At 48.1% G+C, this 14,717-nt stretch overlaps 1 protein-coding gene across 11 annotated transcripts in view; it reads left to right on the top strand.

Annotated features, from left to right (window-relative positions):
- FBRSL1 (fibrosin like 1) overlaps positions 1-14,065 on the top strand; it is a 694,486-nt gene extending 680,421 nt beyond the window's left edge. For 6 of the 11 annotated variants that reach the window (XM_029619457.1, XM_029619447.1, XM_029619452.1 and 3 more), the window contains 5 exons: positions 6,337-6,469; positions 7,791-7,874; positions 9,193-9,276; positions 11,001-11,235; positions 12,712-14,065. In XM_029619457.1, the coding sequence (XP_029475317.1) occupies positions 6,337-6,469; positions 7,791-7,874; positions 9,193-9,276; positions 11,001-11,235; positions 12,712-13,960 (1,785 nt within the window). In that variant the 3' untranslated portion in view covers positions 13,961-14,065. The remainder of the gene's footprint in view (positions 1-6,336; positions 6,470-7,790; positions 7,875-9,192; positions 9,277-11,000; positions 11,236-12,711) is intronic. The other 5 variants (XM_029619450.1, XM_029619449.1, XM_029619451.1 and 2 more) reach the window with 5 other exon arrangements.
- Positions 14,066-14,717: the final 652 nt, after the last annotated feature.

The raw sequence follows: 14,717 nt of genomic DNA on the forward strand, positions 1-14,717 counted from the left end.
ACCACCTGGGCTGGCACCCACAGTATCTCTGCTGGAGCCACTGTTGGAGTGCCTTGATGTCTTCCTGGGCATTCTCCTGACTCAGCTGGCATCAGTGCCCTGTGGAGCACTGTTGCTTCCTCCGCCCGATGCCATCCTCGTTTATGGCTCCTCCGATGAGGAAAGTCAATCGGTGCCAGCAGCACCGTTGTGCACCTCCCCCCCCATAGCCAGCGTTGCTGCGTTTGCCTGCAGAACACCCAGGCCTTCATCCCTAGCGGCTTTTAGTGAGGATGTCACCCCTTATGACCCCTGGTGGGATGATGCCACCTCTGACTCCTCTTCAGGGGACTCCGATGGCCTCCCCTTGGACCCGTCTCCTCCAGAGGAATGTTGGAGGACCCCGCCCGAGGACTTAACCTTTACAGGGTTTGTTCAGATGATGGCAGAGGCTATTCCATTCCAACTGCTGATGGAAGATGATGCTAGACATAAAATGCTGGAGATTCTCTAGTTTGTGGATGCTCTGAAGGAGATTGTGGCCATTCTGGTTCACAAAATCTTCAAGGAGCTGCTCCTGAGGATTTGGGACCACTCTCTCACTGTGCCTCCTGTGAACAGGAAGGCGGATGGGGTCTACTTAGTCTAGCATATCACTAGCTTTGAGAGGTGCCAGCTCCCACACCAGTCTGTGGTGGACGAGTCCGTGCTTAAGAGGTCCAAGCGCTCCTGAACTCCTGCTTCGGTTCCTCTGGGGAAGGAGCACAAAGCATCGGATGCGCAGGGGAGGAAGGACTTTCAGGGTACCATGCTGATAACCCAAATTGGCCCTACCAGCTCTATATGACTCAGTACTCTCATAACCTGTGGAAACAGGTTCAGGATAGGGCCGATAGACTGCCGCAGCAGCAGTAAGAGGCCTTCTGGGCAGTCGCGCAACTAAGGCCTTGAGTGCGGGAAGCATGAGGTGCGTTCCACCCTCGATGTGTTTGAGACAGTGGCGAGGGTCGCTGCTGCGAGGATTGGTGCCCACTGGATGGCCTGTCTCTGGACCAGAGGTGCAGGAGAGGCTCACTGATTTGCCATGTATGGGCAAGAACCTCTTTGGCGATATGGTGGGAGATGCGGTGGCCCAGCTACGGGATCACCACGAGCCCCCTCCAGCATCTATCGGCCAGTACTTCCGACCCACCATCCTCGGCCAGAAGGTCAGTGGGGCAGGGTCCAAGGAGTTCTTTCTGTCGTCAGAGGAAATATTACCCACCTGCCTCTTGCTCCCCTTCACAGAGGATAGGCTCTCAAGGCTACTCCAGATAGCAGTAGTTCCCAAGCCCCAGCCAGCGACCCAGCCATGCCCCGCTACAGAGTTTTGACTGGTTAAGAGGAAGCATAAGTCAGCCCCCTGTTCCCATGACATGGGATCCCCCTGGTCAGAGGTCGGCTGCGGTTCTTCGTGAATTGATGGCCCAATGTCACCACGGACCAGTGGGTCCTGTCCATCGTCTGTCAGGGGTATAGGCTGAATCTTCTGGGTCTCCCAGCAGATTATTCTTCAAGCCCCTGTTGGGGGCAAGCAGCGTGTCAGGAAATCCTTTTGGCGGAGCTCTCCACCCCTGTTATGGCCAGGGTGGTCAAGCCTGTTCCTCTAGGACAATGAGACGAGTTTTTTACTCCCGGTATTTTCTAATTCAAAAGAAAACAGGGAGCCTCCGTCCCTTCCTGGACCTGAGAGCCTTGAACAAGTTTCTAAAAAGAGAAAAGTTCAAGATAGTTTCTCTGGGCACCCTGATTCCCCTCTTGCAAAAAGGGGACTGGCTATGCTCCCTCGATTTAAAAGACGCCTACACCCACATCGAGATCTTTCACGATCACAGGAAGTATCTCAGGTTTGTGGTGGGTGAGCGCCACTTCCAGTGCAGAGTGTTGCCCTTCAGTCTGGCCTTCGCATCACACGTCTTCACTAAGTGTCTGGCTGTGGTGGGGGTGCACCTTTGCCAGTTGAGAGTGCAGGTCTTACCCTATTTGGACGACTGGTTGGTCAAGAGTACTACCTGACTATCCGGGCGGGGGCAACACGGTCCCTGAGTTTAACCATCTGGGTGTTGGAATTACTGGGGTTCGTTATCAACTTCATGAAACCTCATCTCTGCCCGTAACCTCAACTGGACTTCATTGGCACTTTGCTGGATACAGCTCAGGTGAAGACCTTTCTACCCCGCGCCAGGGCACTTACCTTGGCATCCATTGCAGGAGAAGTGCAACGGAGTCAGCAGGTCTCAGTGCAGCAAATGTTGCGACTGTTGGGCATTATGGCCACAACAATCCATGTCACTCCTTGGGCGCACTTGTACATGCGCAGAGCCCAATGGACCCTGAGGTCCCAGTGGTGGCAAGCCACCCAGATTCTCCAGGTGCGCATTCGGATTACTCCGTACCTCCAGAACTCCATGTTGTGGAGTGGGAGTCTCTCCAATTTGGTGCGTGGAGAGATGTTTCAGTCTCCCCCACCCCAAATTGTTCTCACTACGAATGTGTCCAACTTGGGGTGGGGCGCCCATGTGGAAGGGCTCTCTACCCAGGACCGGATGTCCAACCAGGAAGCACAATGCCAAATCAACTTCCTAGAGCGATCAGATACACTCTCTGGGCCTTCAGGGATTGGCTAGCCAACAAGGTAGTTCTGATCCAAACCGACAACCAGGTGGCGATATGCTATCTCAACAAACAGGGGGACACGAGATCATTCCTACTATGCCAGGAAGTGGTCCCTATCCCAAGGGATGATGCTCTGAGCCACAAATCTGGCGGGGACATAGAACGTGGTAGCAGACCACTTAAGTCGAACCTTCAGGCCCCACGAGTGGCCCCTGAGCCAGTGGCAAATCGGATCTTTGGCCTCTTGGTCTTCCAGTTGTGGATCTGTTCACATCTCCCTGCAACAGGAAGGTGGCCCAGGTGTGCTTCCAGTACAGGGGGGATGGCTTACTGGCTTTGGGCGCTTTTGCCTGTGATTGGAGCCAGGGTCTCCTGTATGCGTATCCTTCAATTCCTCTGATGACGAAGACTCTTTTGAAGCTTCGTCAGACCACAGGACTATGATCCTCATGCACCTCATTAGCCGAGGCAGGTCTGGTTCCCACTCCTATGGGATCTCTCCCTCTCCCCAGATCTCATCACTCAGGCCAGAGCAGGCTGCAGCATCCCAACCTCCGGGCCCTGTCACTTATGGCCAGGATGTCGAGCAGTTAATTCTGCAGCCTCTTGTCCTTTCTGAAGATGTGTCTTGGGTCCTAGTGGCTTCCAGGAAGCTTTCCACTAGGAAGTCTTATGGGCTCAAGTGGAGATTTTCTGTGTGGTGTGGGCAACATGGTCTAGACCCCTTCTCTTGCTCCACTCCAAAACTTCTTGATTACCTCCTGCGCTTTTCAGATGCTGGTCTGAAAACCAACCCCGTTAGGGTGCATTTGAGTACAATTGGTGCCTACCACTATGGTGTGGATGGTTTGCCCATCTCTGTCCAGCCTATAGTGGGTTGGTTTATGTGTGGGCAGCTTCAGTTGAAACCTCCCCTGAAGCCTCCCACAATGTCTTGGGGACCTCAGTGTGGTTTTGACTCAGCTGATGAAAGCTCCTTTCAAACCACTGAGGTCCTGCAACCTGAAGTACCTGACCTGGAAGGTCTTATTTTTGATGGCAGTCACTCCAGCGTGCAGTCGGTAAGCTTCAGGCATTAGTGACCTACCCGCCATACATGAAGTTTTTTCATGATTGGGTGGTTCTCACACACACTCTAAGTTCGTTCCAAGGTGGTGACAGACTTCCTCCTTAATCAGTTGTCCTGCCTACCTTCTTTCCCAAGCCTCACTTGCACCAGGGCGAGTGGACTCTGCACAGTTTGGATCCTATCTAGAGCAGACAGAAGAACATAGGCGGTCCATGCAACTCTGTCTCCTTTGACTGGAATAGATTGGGAGTTGCTGTTACTAAGCAGACTCTGTCCAATTGACTGGCAGATTGTATCTCCTTCTGCTATGCTCAGACGGGTCTGCGGCTTGGGGGCCATGTCAAGGCTCACTCTATCAGAGCCATGGCAACATCGGTGGCCCACTTGCATGGAGTTCCTCTGGTGGAGATCTGCAAGGCTGCAACATGGAGGTCTCTTCACACGTTTGCCTCTCATTATTGCCTGGATAGGGATGGTCGGCGCAACAGTAGTTTCAGCCTTCGGAATCTCTTTCAGCTGTAAAACGCAACTCTTCCTGCCTTGGGCCCTTTTTTCAGATTCAGGCTGTCTCCCTATGTTACCAACAGCACCAGTGTTGTGCTCGTTGGCAACTGGTTAGATGTCTGTTGGTCCTTTTGTTGGGAACAGCCTGCAGCTAGGGATTCACCCATATGTGAGGACTACCATCTTGTCCTAGGGGAAAGCAGAGTTGCTTACCTGTAACAGGTGTTCTCCTAAGTCAGCAGGATGTTAGTCCTCATGAAACCCGCCGGCCTCTCCATGGAGTTGGGTTTCTCTTCCTTTATTTTTTTTTGTCATAATTCTATTTTATGAGACTGGAGAGGGTCCCTGCATGGATATGTGGATTAGGGCATGCTGGACATGCTCAGTGTGCCAGTCTCCTTCTGATGATGTCACCCATGTGTGAGGACTAGCAACTCTGCTTTCTCCTACTCCCTACTTCCAGCACATAACTAGAATGATTTCACTAGATGCTGAAATGCCTCTCCCACTCCCTTACACAGAGAGACCTGTCCCAATGAACAGATCCACAGCACTGTGAGGCTTAAGGGACATTGTGGGTTCTGGGACGAGTAGGGGAAGTGTCTGGTAAGCGAGGGGAAAGTGAGCGGTGAGCCTGACTTCAGTGCCAGGAATAATCATAGCAACTAGTCTAAAGAACAAAATCAAGGAACACATACATAGGCATGGTTTAATGGGACACAGCCAGCATGGATTTACCCAAGAGAAGTCTTGCCTCACAAATCTACATTTTTTTTTGAACGGGTTAATAAACATGTGGATAAAGGTGAGTCAGTAGATTTAGTGTATTTGAATTTTCAAAAGGCGTTTGACAAAGGTTCCCAAGAGAGACTCCTAAGAAAATTAAAAAGTCATGGGATAAGAGGCAATGTCCTTTCGTGGATTACAAACTGGTTAAAAGACAGGAAACAGAGAGTAGGATTAAATGGACAATGTTCTCAGTGGAAAAGGGTAAACAGTAGAGTGCCTCAGGGATCTGTACTTGGACTGGTGCTTTTCAATATATTTATAAATGATCTGGAAAGGGATACAAGTGAGGTGATCAAATTTGCAAATGACACACAATTATTCAGCATAGTTAAATAGTTAAATCACAAGCGGATTGAGAGAGATTGCAGGAGGATCTTGCAAGACTGGAAGATTAGGCATCCAGATGGCAGATGAAATTTACTGTGGACAAGTGCAAGATGATGCATATAGGGAAAAATAACCCTTGCTATAGTTATACTAACAGGCTGATTCAGTACAGTGCGCTCCAGTGGAGCGCATTGTTAACCCGCGATTGGACGCGCATTTTAGCGCACTGTTAACCCGCGATTGGACGCGCGTTTTAGCGCACTGTTAACCCGCGATTGGACGCGCGTTTTCAACCGCTAGCTTTACCCCTTATTCAGTAAGGAGTAATAGCGCGTTGAAAATGCGCGTCCAACTCCCCCGAACCTAATAGCGCCCGCAACATGCAAATGCATGTTGATGGCCCTAATAGGTATTCCCACGCGATTCCGAAAGCAAAATGTGTAGCCAAGAAAACAAAAAAACAGCGTTTGTTGGGAAAGAGTAAATGAGGTGACTGTGTGTGCTATATACACGATACTGGTTGCAGCCCTATGTGGGCAAGAGCCAGGCAACTGTGAAAGCACATTTATTCTGATGGAATTTCCCAAAAAAATTTCTTTGAGATAATATTGGTAAAACATAATTCCTCTTTGATTGGGATTTATTGGATTGATAGTTTTTATATGAGGAGGGTTTGGAAGCCTTATAGAACTAATTTTGTGTGAGTTCATTACTTAAACATTTAATGCCATCTCTGTCTAATCAGGGTTTCCCGTCTCATAAGCTCTGACTGGAAAGGGCATTTTAGCAAGGTGGGGGTGCAACTAAAGTCAAAGTCTTATGATGTTTATCCCAGATGCAAGCTTTTTCTGTCATATGTTGGGGATAAGTGAGCCCCTTGGCTTTGGGAATGAGGTTCAACAGCTGCTATTATCTGATGGGTATCACACTCCTTGGGGTAACTCCCTGGTAATAAGGCCAGGCTGCAGTCTTATCCCTTCCTGACAAGAGTTACTTTTCCCTTCTTTCCGCAGCAGATGCACTTAGATCCTCACAAGCTAGACATCTGTGGGAAACTGGACCTCTTTAGCAGACCTCCAGCACCAGGCGTGTTCCCAGGATTCCCGTACCCACACGACCTAGCCAGACCTCTCTTCTCGAGCACAGGTGAGGATTCACAGGACATGGGAGAGGCCAGTGCCGCGCTTCTGCAGCCAGACACAAAGAACAACACTCCCTATGGGAGATACAGGCAATCACATGAAGAATGAGGCAGAACAAGACGGAGAGAGAAAATACACGGAACATGCCATCTAATACTATTGTAACCTTTTTTAAAATTTATTGATAGCCATTCATGGTGAGAAGCAGAGTTATCAAATACCAATCAATAATTAAAGAAAAAAAATCCTTCAAATTCTGTAATAATGTAATAAAAAGGAAAATGGGAAATTGGAGGCCTACAACTGAACATTTTAGTAGAATTTTCTCTATTCTGTGATAATTCAATGGTGTTTTGTTAAAATTAATTCCCTGTGAAATGGTGACTCCCATGCACGATCCTCAGAAGCAAGACATCTGGAGATTTGATGGCAAATGTGCCTCTTAGGAAAACAGAATTAGAAGAGGCTTTACTCCAGTCGTAGACAAATAACCACGTAGCAGCTAGCACATGTCAGCTGCGCCGACAGACTATCACAACTCTGATCTACAAGGAGATAAATCCGCTCCTCTGCACTGTCTCCAAACAGTTCTCTCTAGACAGCAGGACAAATCAGTTACACAAGTCACACAAGAGCCCCTCCGAAAGTGCCAGGTCTTTCTGAGCACACAGCAGCCGCCACAACATGAACCTCCTCAGCTTTTACAGCAAGCTAATCTTCAACTCCAAGGAGAGGAGGGGTGAGATTTTGTGGCTGATTTTATCCTGCTGTCTACAGAGAGCACCCGTTGCACATCAGCTTTACTGTGCTTTCTGGCTGCTTGCAGAGGGTCAGCGATGGCAGGAAATATTTTTTTTTCTGCCTGGCACTTCCCATGCCTATCTCAGAAAGTTTGCTAGGGTTTTGGGTTTTTTTGGGAGTTGGGGGGGTCATTTAGTATTGCCCACCCCCAAGTTATTTGTAAGCTCATCTCCTTTGAAGGAATCTCTCATTTATGCATCTCTGAAAGTCTTAGTGGCTTGGAAAGATGAGATTCTCCATCTGTCTGGAAGTAGCAGTGTAGGCTGAAGATTTCCTCTCTTTCGGTCTTCTTGATTTATGTTCTACCTTCTTAGTGTTGTTGTAGGTCAGTTTGCACTCATTTAAAGAACAGAGACCTCCATGAGCTAGCTACAGATCTGCCAGCCTTGTTGTGTTTGTGTACCGTGGTAGATGACACGTGTGAGGGGCAGCTGTCGCAGGCTATAAACATGGGACCTGCAGCAGGCAGCAGTAGGATCTCCTCGAGGCCGGGATTCAGGGTTCTGGCTGTTGTGTTTCCACAGGTGCTACTCATCCTGGTGCCACCCCCTTTGGAGCCTCCCCCCACCACAGCAGCTTCCTGCCCACGAGCCACTTGGCAGGTAAGTGTAAGTAAGCCTCTCTCTCATGATTACTCTCTGAATGTAATTCTGAACAGAGACCTCTGGCGGAACTGGAAGAGAGAGGAGGGTTGGAGTGAGGCCAGCCTATGATAGACACATGCACAAATGTTAATCCAAGAACAGTTTTCTTAATAGGTTGTAAGTGCAGTACATATTTGCCCCTGAATTCTGGAATGGATTTCACATGCGGATACTCTGAAGATTGTGACTTATCTTTTTGAATTGAACTAACCAAAATAAATTAGACACACAATTGTTCCAACAGCTCTCAGAGCCTCAGGAGGTCTTCAGAAATGTCAGGCTGGACAAAATTAGCTGTTCGTTTCTAATTCATGCAGAGATGTGGGGAATAAATTACAGTGTGCGGGTCTCTCTCCTCTCGGCAATAGCGAGAGCTACTGGTGGATGCAGAACCTTTGTCTTGTTGCTAGCAGTTCATCTTAGACTTTGTGGTTGTCTTGGCATGTGGATTTTCTGGAAGGGGTGGGGGATAGAGAGCAGTGTTGTAGGCAGATGTGCCTTCAAGAAATGTAAGGCCCATGGGTTCTTGCGGTCCATTTGCAACTCTGTATAATGAGTAGTGGTACACAACCTGTAGACATTGGCATTCAAATTGGTTATTTTTGTAAGTCATTTTCTGTATGATCATCTGCATGCCATGCTCCCCAAACCCCCCTCCACCAGAAGCAGCCAAGTCTGGTGAGTGTGTGACGGATGGTATCACAAAGGCGCTGCATGTAATGAAATTGTGACTTAAGTTTCTATATGGACTGGTCCATTACCTGCGTGTGCAGGGTCACTAGGGACACCCATGCCAGTGTGGCCGCTGCAGGGAATGAGAAGGGCAGTTGGACAGGGGAGGGAGGGGGCACAATCAGAACCCAAAAGTAAAGAATGCCAGGCTTGTACTGCTGGTCAGCTTATATGTGCACAGTGCACACAAGACAACTGTATTTATCCAGCCCATCCTGGAAACGTACTTCCTGCCAAGCTCCAACTCCTTCTGTGACTGCTGGAGTTTGTTAGCATTCCCGTATCGCAGCCCGATCTCTCCTTCCTCTTTCTCCTTGTCCCCACTATAGCTGGAGCCTCCGTATGTGGAACCCCTCCCCCTTTCCAGACAGTACATATTACCCGTGCAGAGAGCTTTGCACTGCTTCCAAAGTCTGCTGTAATTCAGTTCAGACCCCAGACCACTGGAGCACTGGAGGGGGGAGGGGGGGAGTTTGGGGGTGGCGGGGCTGGTTTCACTCTCCACTCCTCTTGGCTAAATGCCTCCCTAAATCCCTGTTTGCCTTTCCAGATCCATTTAGCAGGTCAAGCACCTTCAGCGGCCTTGGGAGCTTAGGCAGCAATGCCTTTGGAGGATTAGGCAGTCCTGCGCTGAGTAAGTACTGGCTGGGCTTTCTAGACAAACCTCACTTTGGAAAATAATGTTTGCAGCAGCTCTCCAGCGATGCACTTTAAATTATTTTCTGAAAACAATGCGAACCTCTCACTGCAAGGAGCAGAGCTGGCGAGATCTCCCTGATATCTCCTTGTCTAACTCCAAACAGTGCATCTAATCTCAGCCCATAGCTTAAGGGGACTAAACAGCCACATGTCAGAAGGGAGAGGCTGAGTCACTGCATCTGGGGACGTCTAGTACTGATGTTCTTAGAAAATTGCAGTGGCATAAAATCAGGACTGGCTCAGTCTGTCCCTGATGACTTGGTGACATCTGGTCACCTTATCCCTAAGCTGCAGGTCACTACCAATTGCTTCTTCCCAGACCATAGCTTTTTAGTTGGTTTTTTTTTAACCAGCTCCCATACCTGAGTGTTGTGGGATTTGCAGCCATGTTTTTCACCAGGTAGTTGTTAATCCTTTCTCCTTTAGGAAAATACTACTACAAATCCCATAATCCTTTGAGATTGGAGTTGAAAGGAAAAAGCAGGCTGGTGCCCCTAATCCTTAAAGGCCTGGACTTCTGTGGTCACCTGGCTGGCACCTGAGCTTTTTAGGTTTCTGTCGCAAGGGGGTTTTCTTGTTCTCATTTTTATGTCCCTTTCCAAGTGGGCACCTTTCATTGTTGCAAGCATTCTTTGTGTTCATCTCTCACTTCTGGAAAAGGACGAGGCTTGTTTCTCTGGCTAGGAGAAGCCAGGTTGTGTCCACACTGCCTAAAATCATTTGCTGGTATGAGATCATCCTTTGGTTTGCCAGTGTGTATGGCTGATGTATGACTTCCAGCTCACATCTGCTCTGCTTATTTTTTTTTTTTTTTAGTGGTTTTTAATTTTATTATAAATATGCTTCACTGCCTAATCAGTGGAAATGGATTGTCCAGCTCAGGCTTTGTTCTCCCTGCTGGTGACGGCATAAGCTGGTGGGGCTAGGAAGTATTTGTGATGTTATGCAGGGGAAAACACAGCCAGAACTTGGCCCATCCACCGTACACTGGTCTACAACCAGGAGAGTGAAATGGTGACGCCAACCAGGAAATTGAGCTGATACATCCGGTTCATTTTCACCAGCTTTTTAGGCAGCAGAGAAACTATAGAGGGGTGAGACAGTGGGAATGGGTTTAGGATTCGTAAAGGGAGGGGAGTTACTGCAGACCTCAAAGAATCGGTGGTCAGCTGACCATATTGATTCTGATCTTCAGTTACACATTTTCTTGCTCAAGAAAAAAACAGCTGATCTGCTGTCATACGTTCATCCACATGGTTTTTGAAGACCAGAGAAGGCAGCATGTCAGCAGCCATGGATGGATGGCTTCAGCTGGGCTTGGAATGGCACACATCATTTGGGATGCTTAGATCAGGGATGGTGAATTGCCGTTCTCAAGAGCCACAAATAAGCCAGGTTTTCAGGATATCCACAATGAATATGCAGGAGGTACAGCTGCACACAGTGGAGGGCGGTGCATGCAAGTGTTTCTCATACATATATTCATTGTGGATATCCTGAAAACTTGGCTTATTTGTGTCTACCGAGGACTGGAGTTGGCCACCCCTGGCTTAGATAGAGATATAAAATACACTTGGTTTTACTTTACATTTTTTTTTTTTTTTTTAACAGTGCAATTGAAAATAACATTTTTTTTCCTTTTTTCCCATCCCTTTCCAGCTCACAACAGCATATTTGATCACAAAGAGGGTGCAAATCTACAAACCTTTAACAGCCCCCATGAGCCTTGGAACCGGCTCCATAGGACCCCGCCTTCCTTTCCAACGCCGCCACAGTGGCCCAAGCCTAGCGATCCCGAGCGGTGCTCCTCCGTAACTAATCATGACAGGGACAGAGAGAGAGAGCCAGAAAAGAGGGATCTCTCATCCGGCAAGGATGAGCGGGACAAGGAAAGGTATGTGAGACATGCGCTTCCTCGGACCGCCCCACTGTTCTCCGGCCGCTGGCGCGTGCTCGGCTCGCACGTGCTGAGCGCGGTGCCTGTCAGCTTTTCAGTTTCACAGCTCTTGTTGTAGTCACAAAGATGGTAACTTTAAACAGCCGCGCGGGCGTACATGCACGTGTCTCGTGCCCAGAGACATGGCCGTTTTATAACATACGCGCACATATGCTCGTATGACATAAAATCGGCTGTGTGCACATACATAGGCATGTGATTTTATATGGATGTGCCCACAAATGCCTGCTCTTCCCGTGTAAGTGCAGGGGGGAGGGGGATTTTATTAGATAACGGGCGCCGACGCGATAACCCTTTTTCTCGGTTCGCTCCCAGTTCGCCCAGTTAACGGATTGTATTTCCAAATCTCCCATGTTAGTTAGCCTCCCTTTTAACCCTGCCCCTTAAACCCCACCGACTCACCTAATTTTTTTATATTTTAATACTGACAGGCCGTCCATAGCAGAAGTAAAGTTACGCAGTAGGGGACTCCGGCATACACTTGTGCGCATAAATACTTACAACTTCAGAGTAACTTCCGGAACATCCACCTCCTGCCCATGCTCTGCCCAGACCACGCCCACACCCTGCCCGTTTTTTGGGTGGTTTTTTTTTTTTAAGTTTTTGATTTGTGCGTGTACCGTGAGATACGTGTGTACTCGTGCACTTTTTAAAACCCGTACAGCGCGTGCCAGCCTGAGACGCACATCTCTCCCAGCTTTGGCGCACAACCTTATAGGTTGCAGCAGTGGGTATTCACTTCCAGTTCTCGAGGGCTGCAAATGGGCCAGTTTTTCTGCATATCCCTAATGAATATGCATGAGAGAGATTTGCATACAGTTTGAGGCAGTGTGGTGCAGACCTTTCATAGATATATATTCATTAGGGATATCCTGAAACCCTGGCCTGCTGGCAGCCCTTGAGTATCGGGTTAGAGAGTTGGCGGCAGTGTTGGGGTGGTTTGCTAGTTCAGAGAAGAAAGATAATGAGCTGAGTTCTGCTTTTGAGAAATGCAGTGGTATGGGGGGGAGGGGGCAACATCCCTCTTCCCTCCCCTCACTTTGAGGCACCACTCCAGGGTCCAGCAAGTGAATGTGCTTCTGTTGCCTGGGAGTCTTCACAAAACTCAGTCAGACTACCAGGATAAAGCTGTGAATAGTAATGTGCAAAGCAAAGACGCACACTTCCTGAAATCAATGCAAGAATCAGGACTGCTGAGGCATATCTGGCTAATGAGGGACTAACAGTATTAGCAGGAGCAGATTGTATTTATTGATTGCTGCCACCATAATTACTCCGTAGCTTGATGTCTGCTGCTGTTGAAAAAAATTAAAGCAAGATCTTGAATGACTAGAATGCTATGTTGCTTAGACCACTGCTACTATGTTTGTGTCTTTTTTTTTGGCTGAAAAGTACAATTTTGTGTTTCCGCAGAGAGATCCTGGACAAAAGCCGTCATCACTCAAACCGATCTTCACCGGCCTTGGCTCCAGTGAGCCATCAGATCAGCAACCTCATCCGCAGCGGTAGTGGAAACTCCAGTGACTCGGTGAGGCATACCAGCCTCGGTGAGAGGGAGAGAGCCAAGGAGCCAGAGAGAGAGCAGCACCCTGATCGGCTCAGAGACCCCCCTCCAGTGGAACACAAAATCAAGGACAGTCGCTCCCCAGTGAAGGAACCTCCAAGCCATGAGAAGAGACCCTTAGAGGACAACATCAAGCCGGTAATTCAGTCCGTATCACCCTACAGCAAACCTGCACTAAGTGAAAGTCTGAAACTTAGCAATTTAGTGAACAATAAGACTGGAGAGAGGAAGCCAGAGCTTCCCGGTGACCTACAGAAGATAAAAAACGACATCAAGGTGAAAGAGGAGCGCAAAGAGGATGCTGATGTCCTACTGGTGGGCTCTGAGCCCTCACCACATTCCAGGACGGTAGAGCAGCCCCCGCCTTCCACTTTGCATGGTTTACAGCTGCACCATTCCATGACTGCCACCATGCCTCTTACCATGAGCAACGTGCATCAGATGAACAATATGAACGTTCTGGACCGCACACGGATGATGACGCCACTCATAGGCATGAACCCATTGGCAGGAAGGGAGAGATTACCACACCCTGGATTCACCTGGGACCCAATGAGAGATCCTCTGAGGGACCCCTACCGGAGTCTAGATCTTCACCGTCGCATGGACCTCCAGTTGCGAGCAGATGCTATGCACAGGTTCCCTACCACCTCAAGCTTCTATGACCATGAGCGTTCTTATCGGGACAGGGAGCCCCATGACTACACTCATGAGCACCTCCTCGAGGTTCGCCGTGAGCAGGAGAGATTGCGGCAGGCAGATGAGAGAGAGCGGGAGCGCTTACACTTGCGGGAAGAGATTGAACGCGCAAGGTTGCATCACATACACTCGTCCCCTCTTGAAACCCACTTGGCGCACATGCCCTCCTTTATGCCGCATCTGAGTGGGATCCACTACCCCAGACTGAGTCCCTCCACGGCCATGCACAACGGCATGTTAAACCGGACCCCGCCCACGGCAGCTTTGAGCGCCCCGCCCCCTTTGGTGCCAGCAAGCAGCACGAGACCTGTGTCTCCACGAAGGACTACTCCACTTACAAACTCAGAGCCCAGGGACTATTCACCCTCTAGGAACCCAAAGGAAGTAGAGGCACGATAATCCTCCCCACTCCTCCCCCCGTATAAAAAAAAAACACAGCTAAATTTTAAAAACTCTTCTGGATATACAAAAAAATTCTTTTACAAAAAGGCACTGCTCAGAGCGTTTTTTAATGTAAATTTGTAGAACTTAAGCACATTTCCATAAGTAAATGGAGGAGGTGGATGTCTGGCAGATTAAAGACTTTTAAGTACAGAAATTGGAATTTAATATATAGGTATTAATTTAGAAAACTTCTGGACCTTTCTGTGCTAAAAATGGGTGGTTGTTATAAAAACAAATCAAGTTTGTACATTTTTTCCCTAATGTGAGAAGCATTTATAATGGATTTGTATATATATTTTTTTTAATTTTATGCTCTTTATTCACTTTCAAAATTTTTTTTCTTCCTTTTTTTTGTTTTTACTTAAATTTGCATTTGCAAAAAAAAAAAAAAGAAAAAAAAGAAAAAAAAAAAGAGAGAGAGACTTGGGGCTTTCTTCAGAAGAGGCCTGGGGGGTTCCTTGAAGTATTATTTATGGGGGGTGAGTTGGAATTGTCTCACTCTAAGACCAAACACATCACCTCTCTTAGTTTGGTACTTTCGAAACCGAAGTTCCAGATATATATATGATTAAAACGAATAATAATAATAATAACGTACAAAACTTTGGTTTTTGCCTTATTATATTATGCAGAAATCTTAAAAGGATTTTTCTTTTGATTTATTAAAGACAAATGAATTGTACGTATTCCTGTGAATGCCAGCAGATGCGAA

This window comes from Rhinatrema bivittatum, chromosome 11, assembly GCF_901001135.1.
Source record: "Rhinatrema bivittatum chromosome 11, aRhiBiv1.1, whole genome shotgun sequence".
NCBI classification, from domain to species: Eukaryota; Metazoa; Chordata; class Amphibia; order Gymnophiona; family Rhinatrematidae; genus Rhinatrema; species Rhinatrema bivittatum.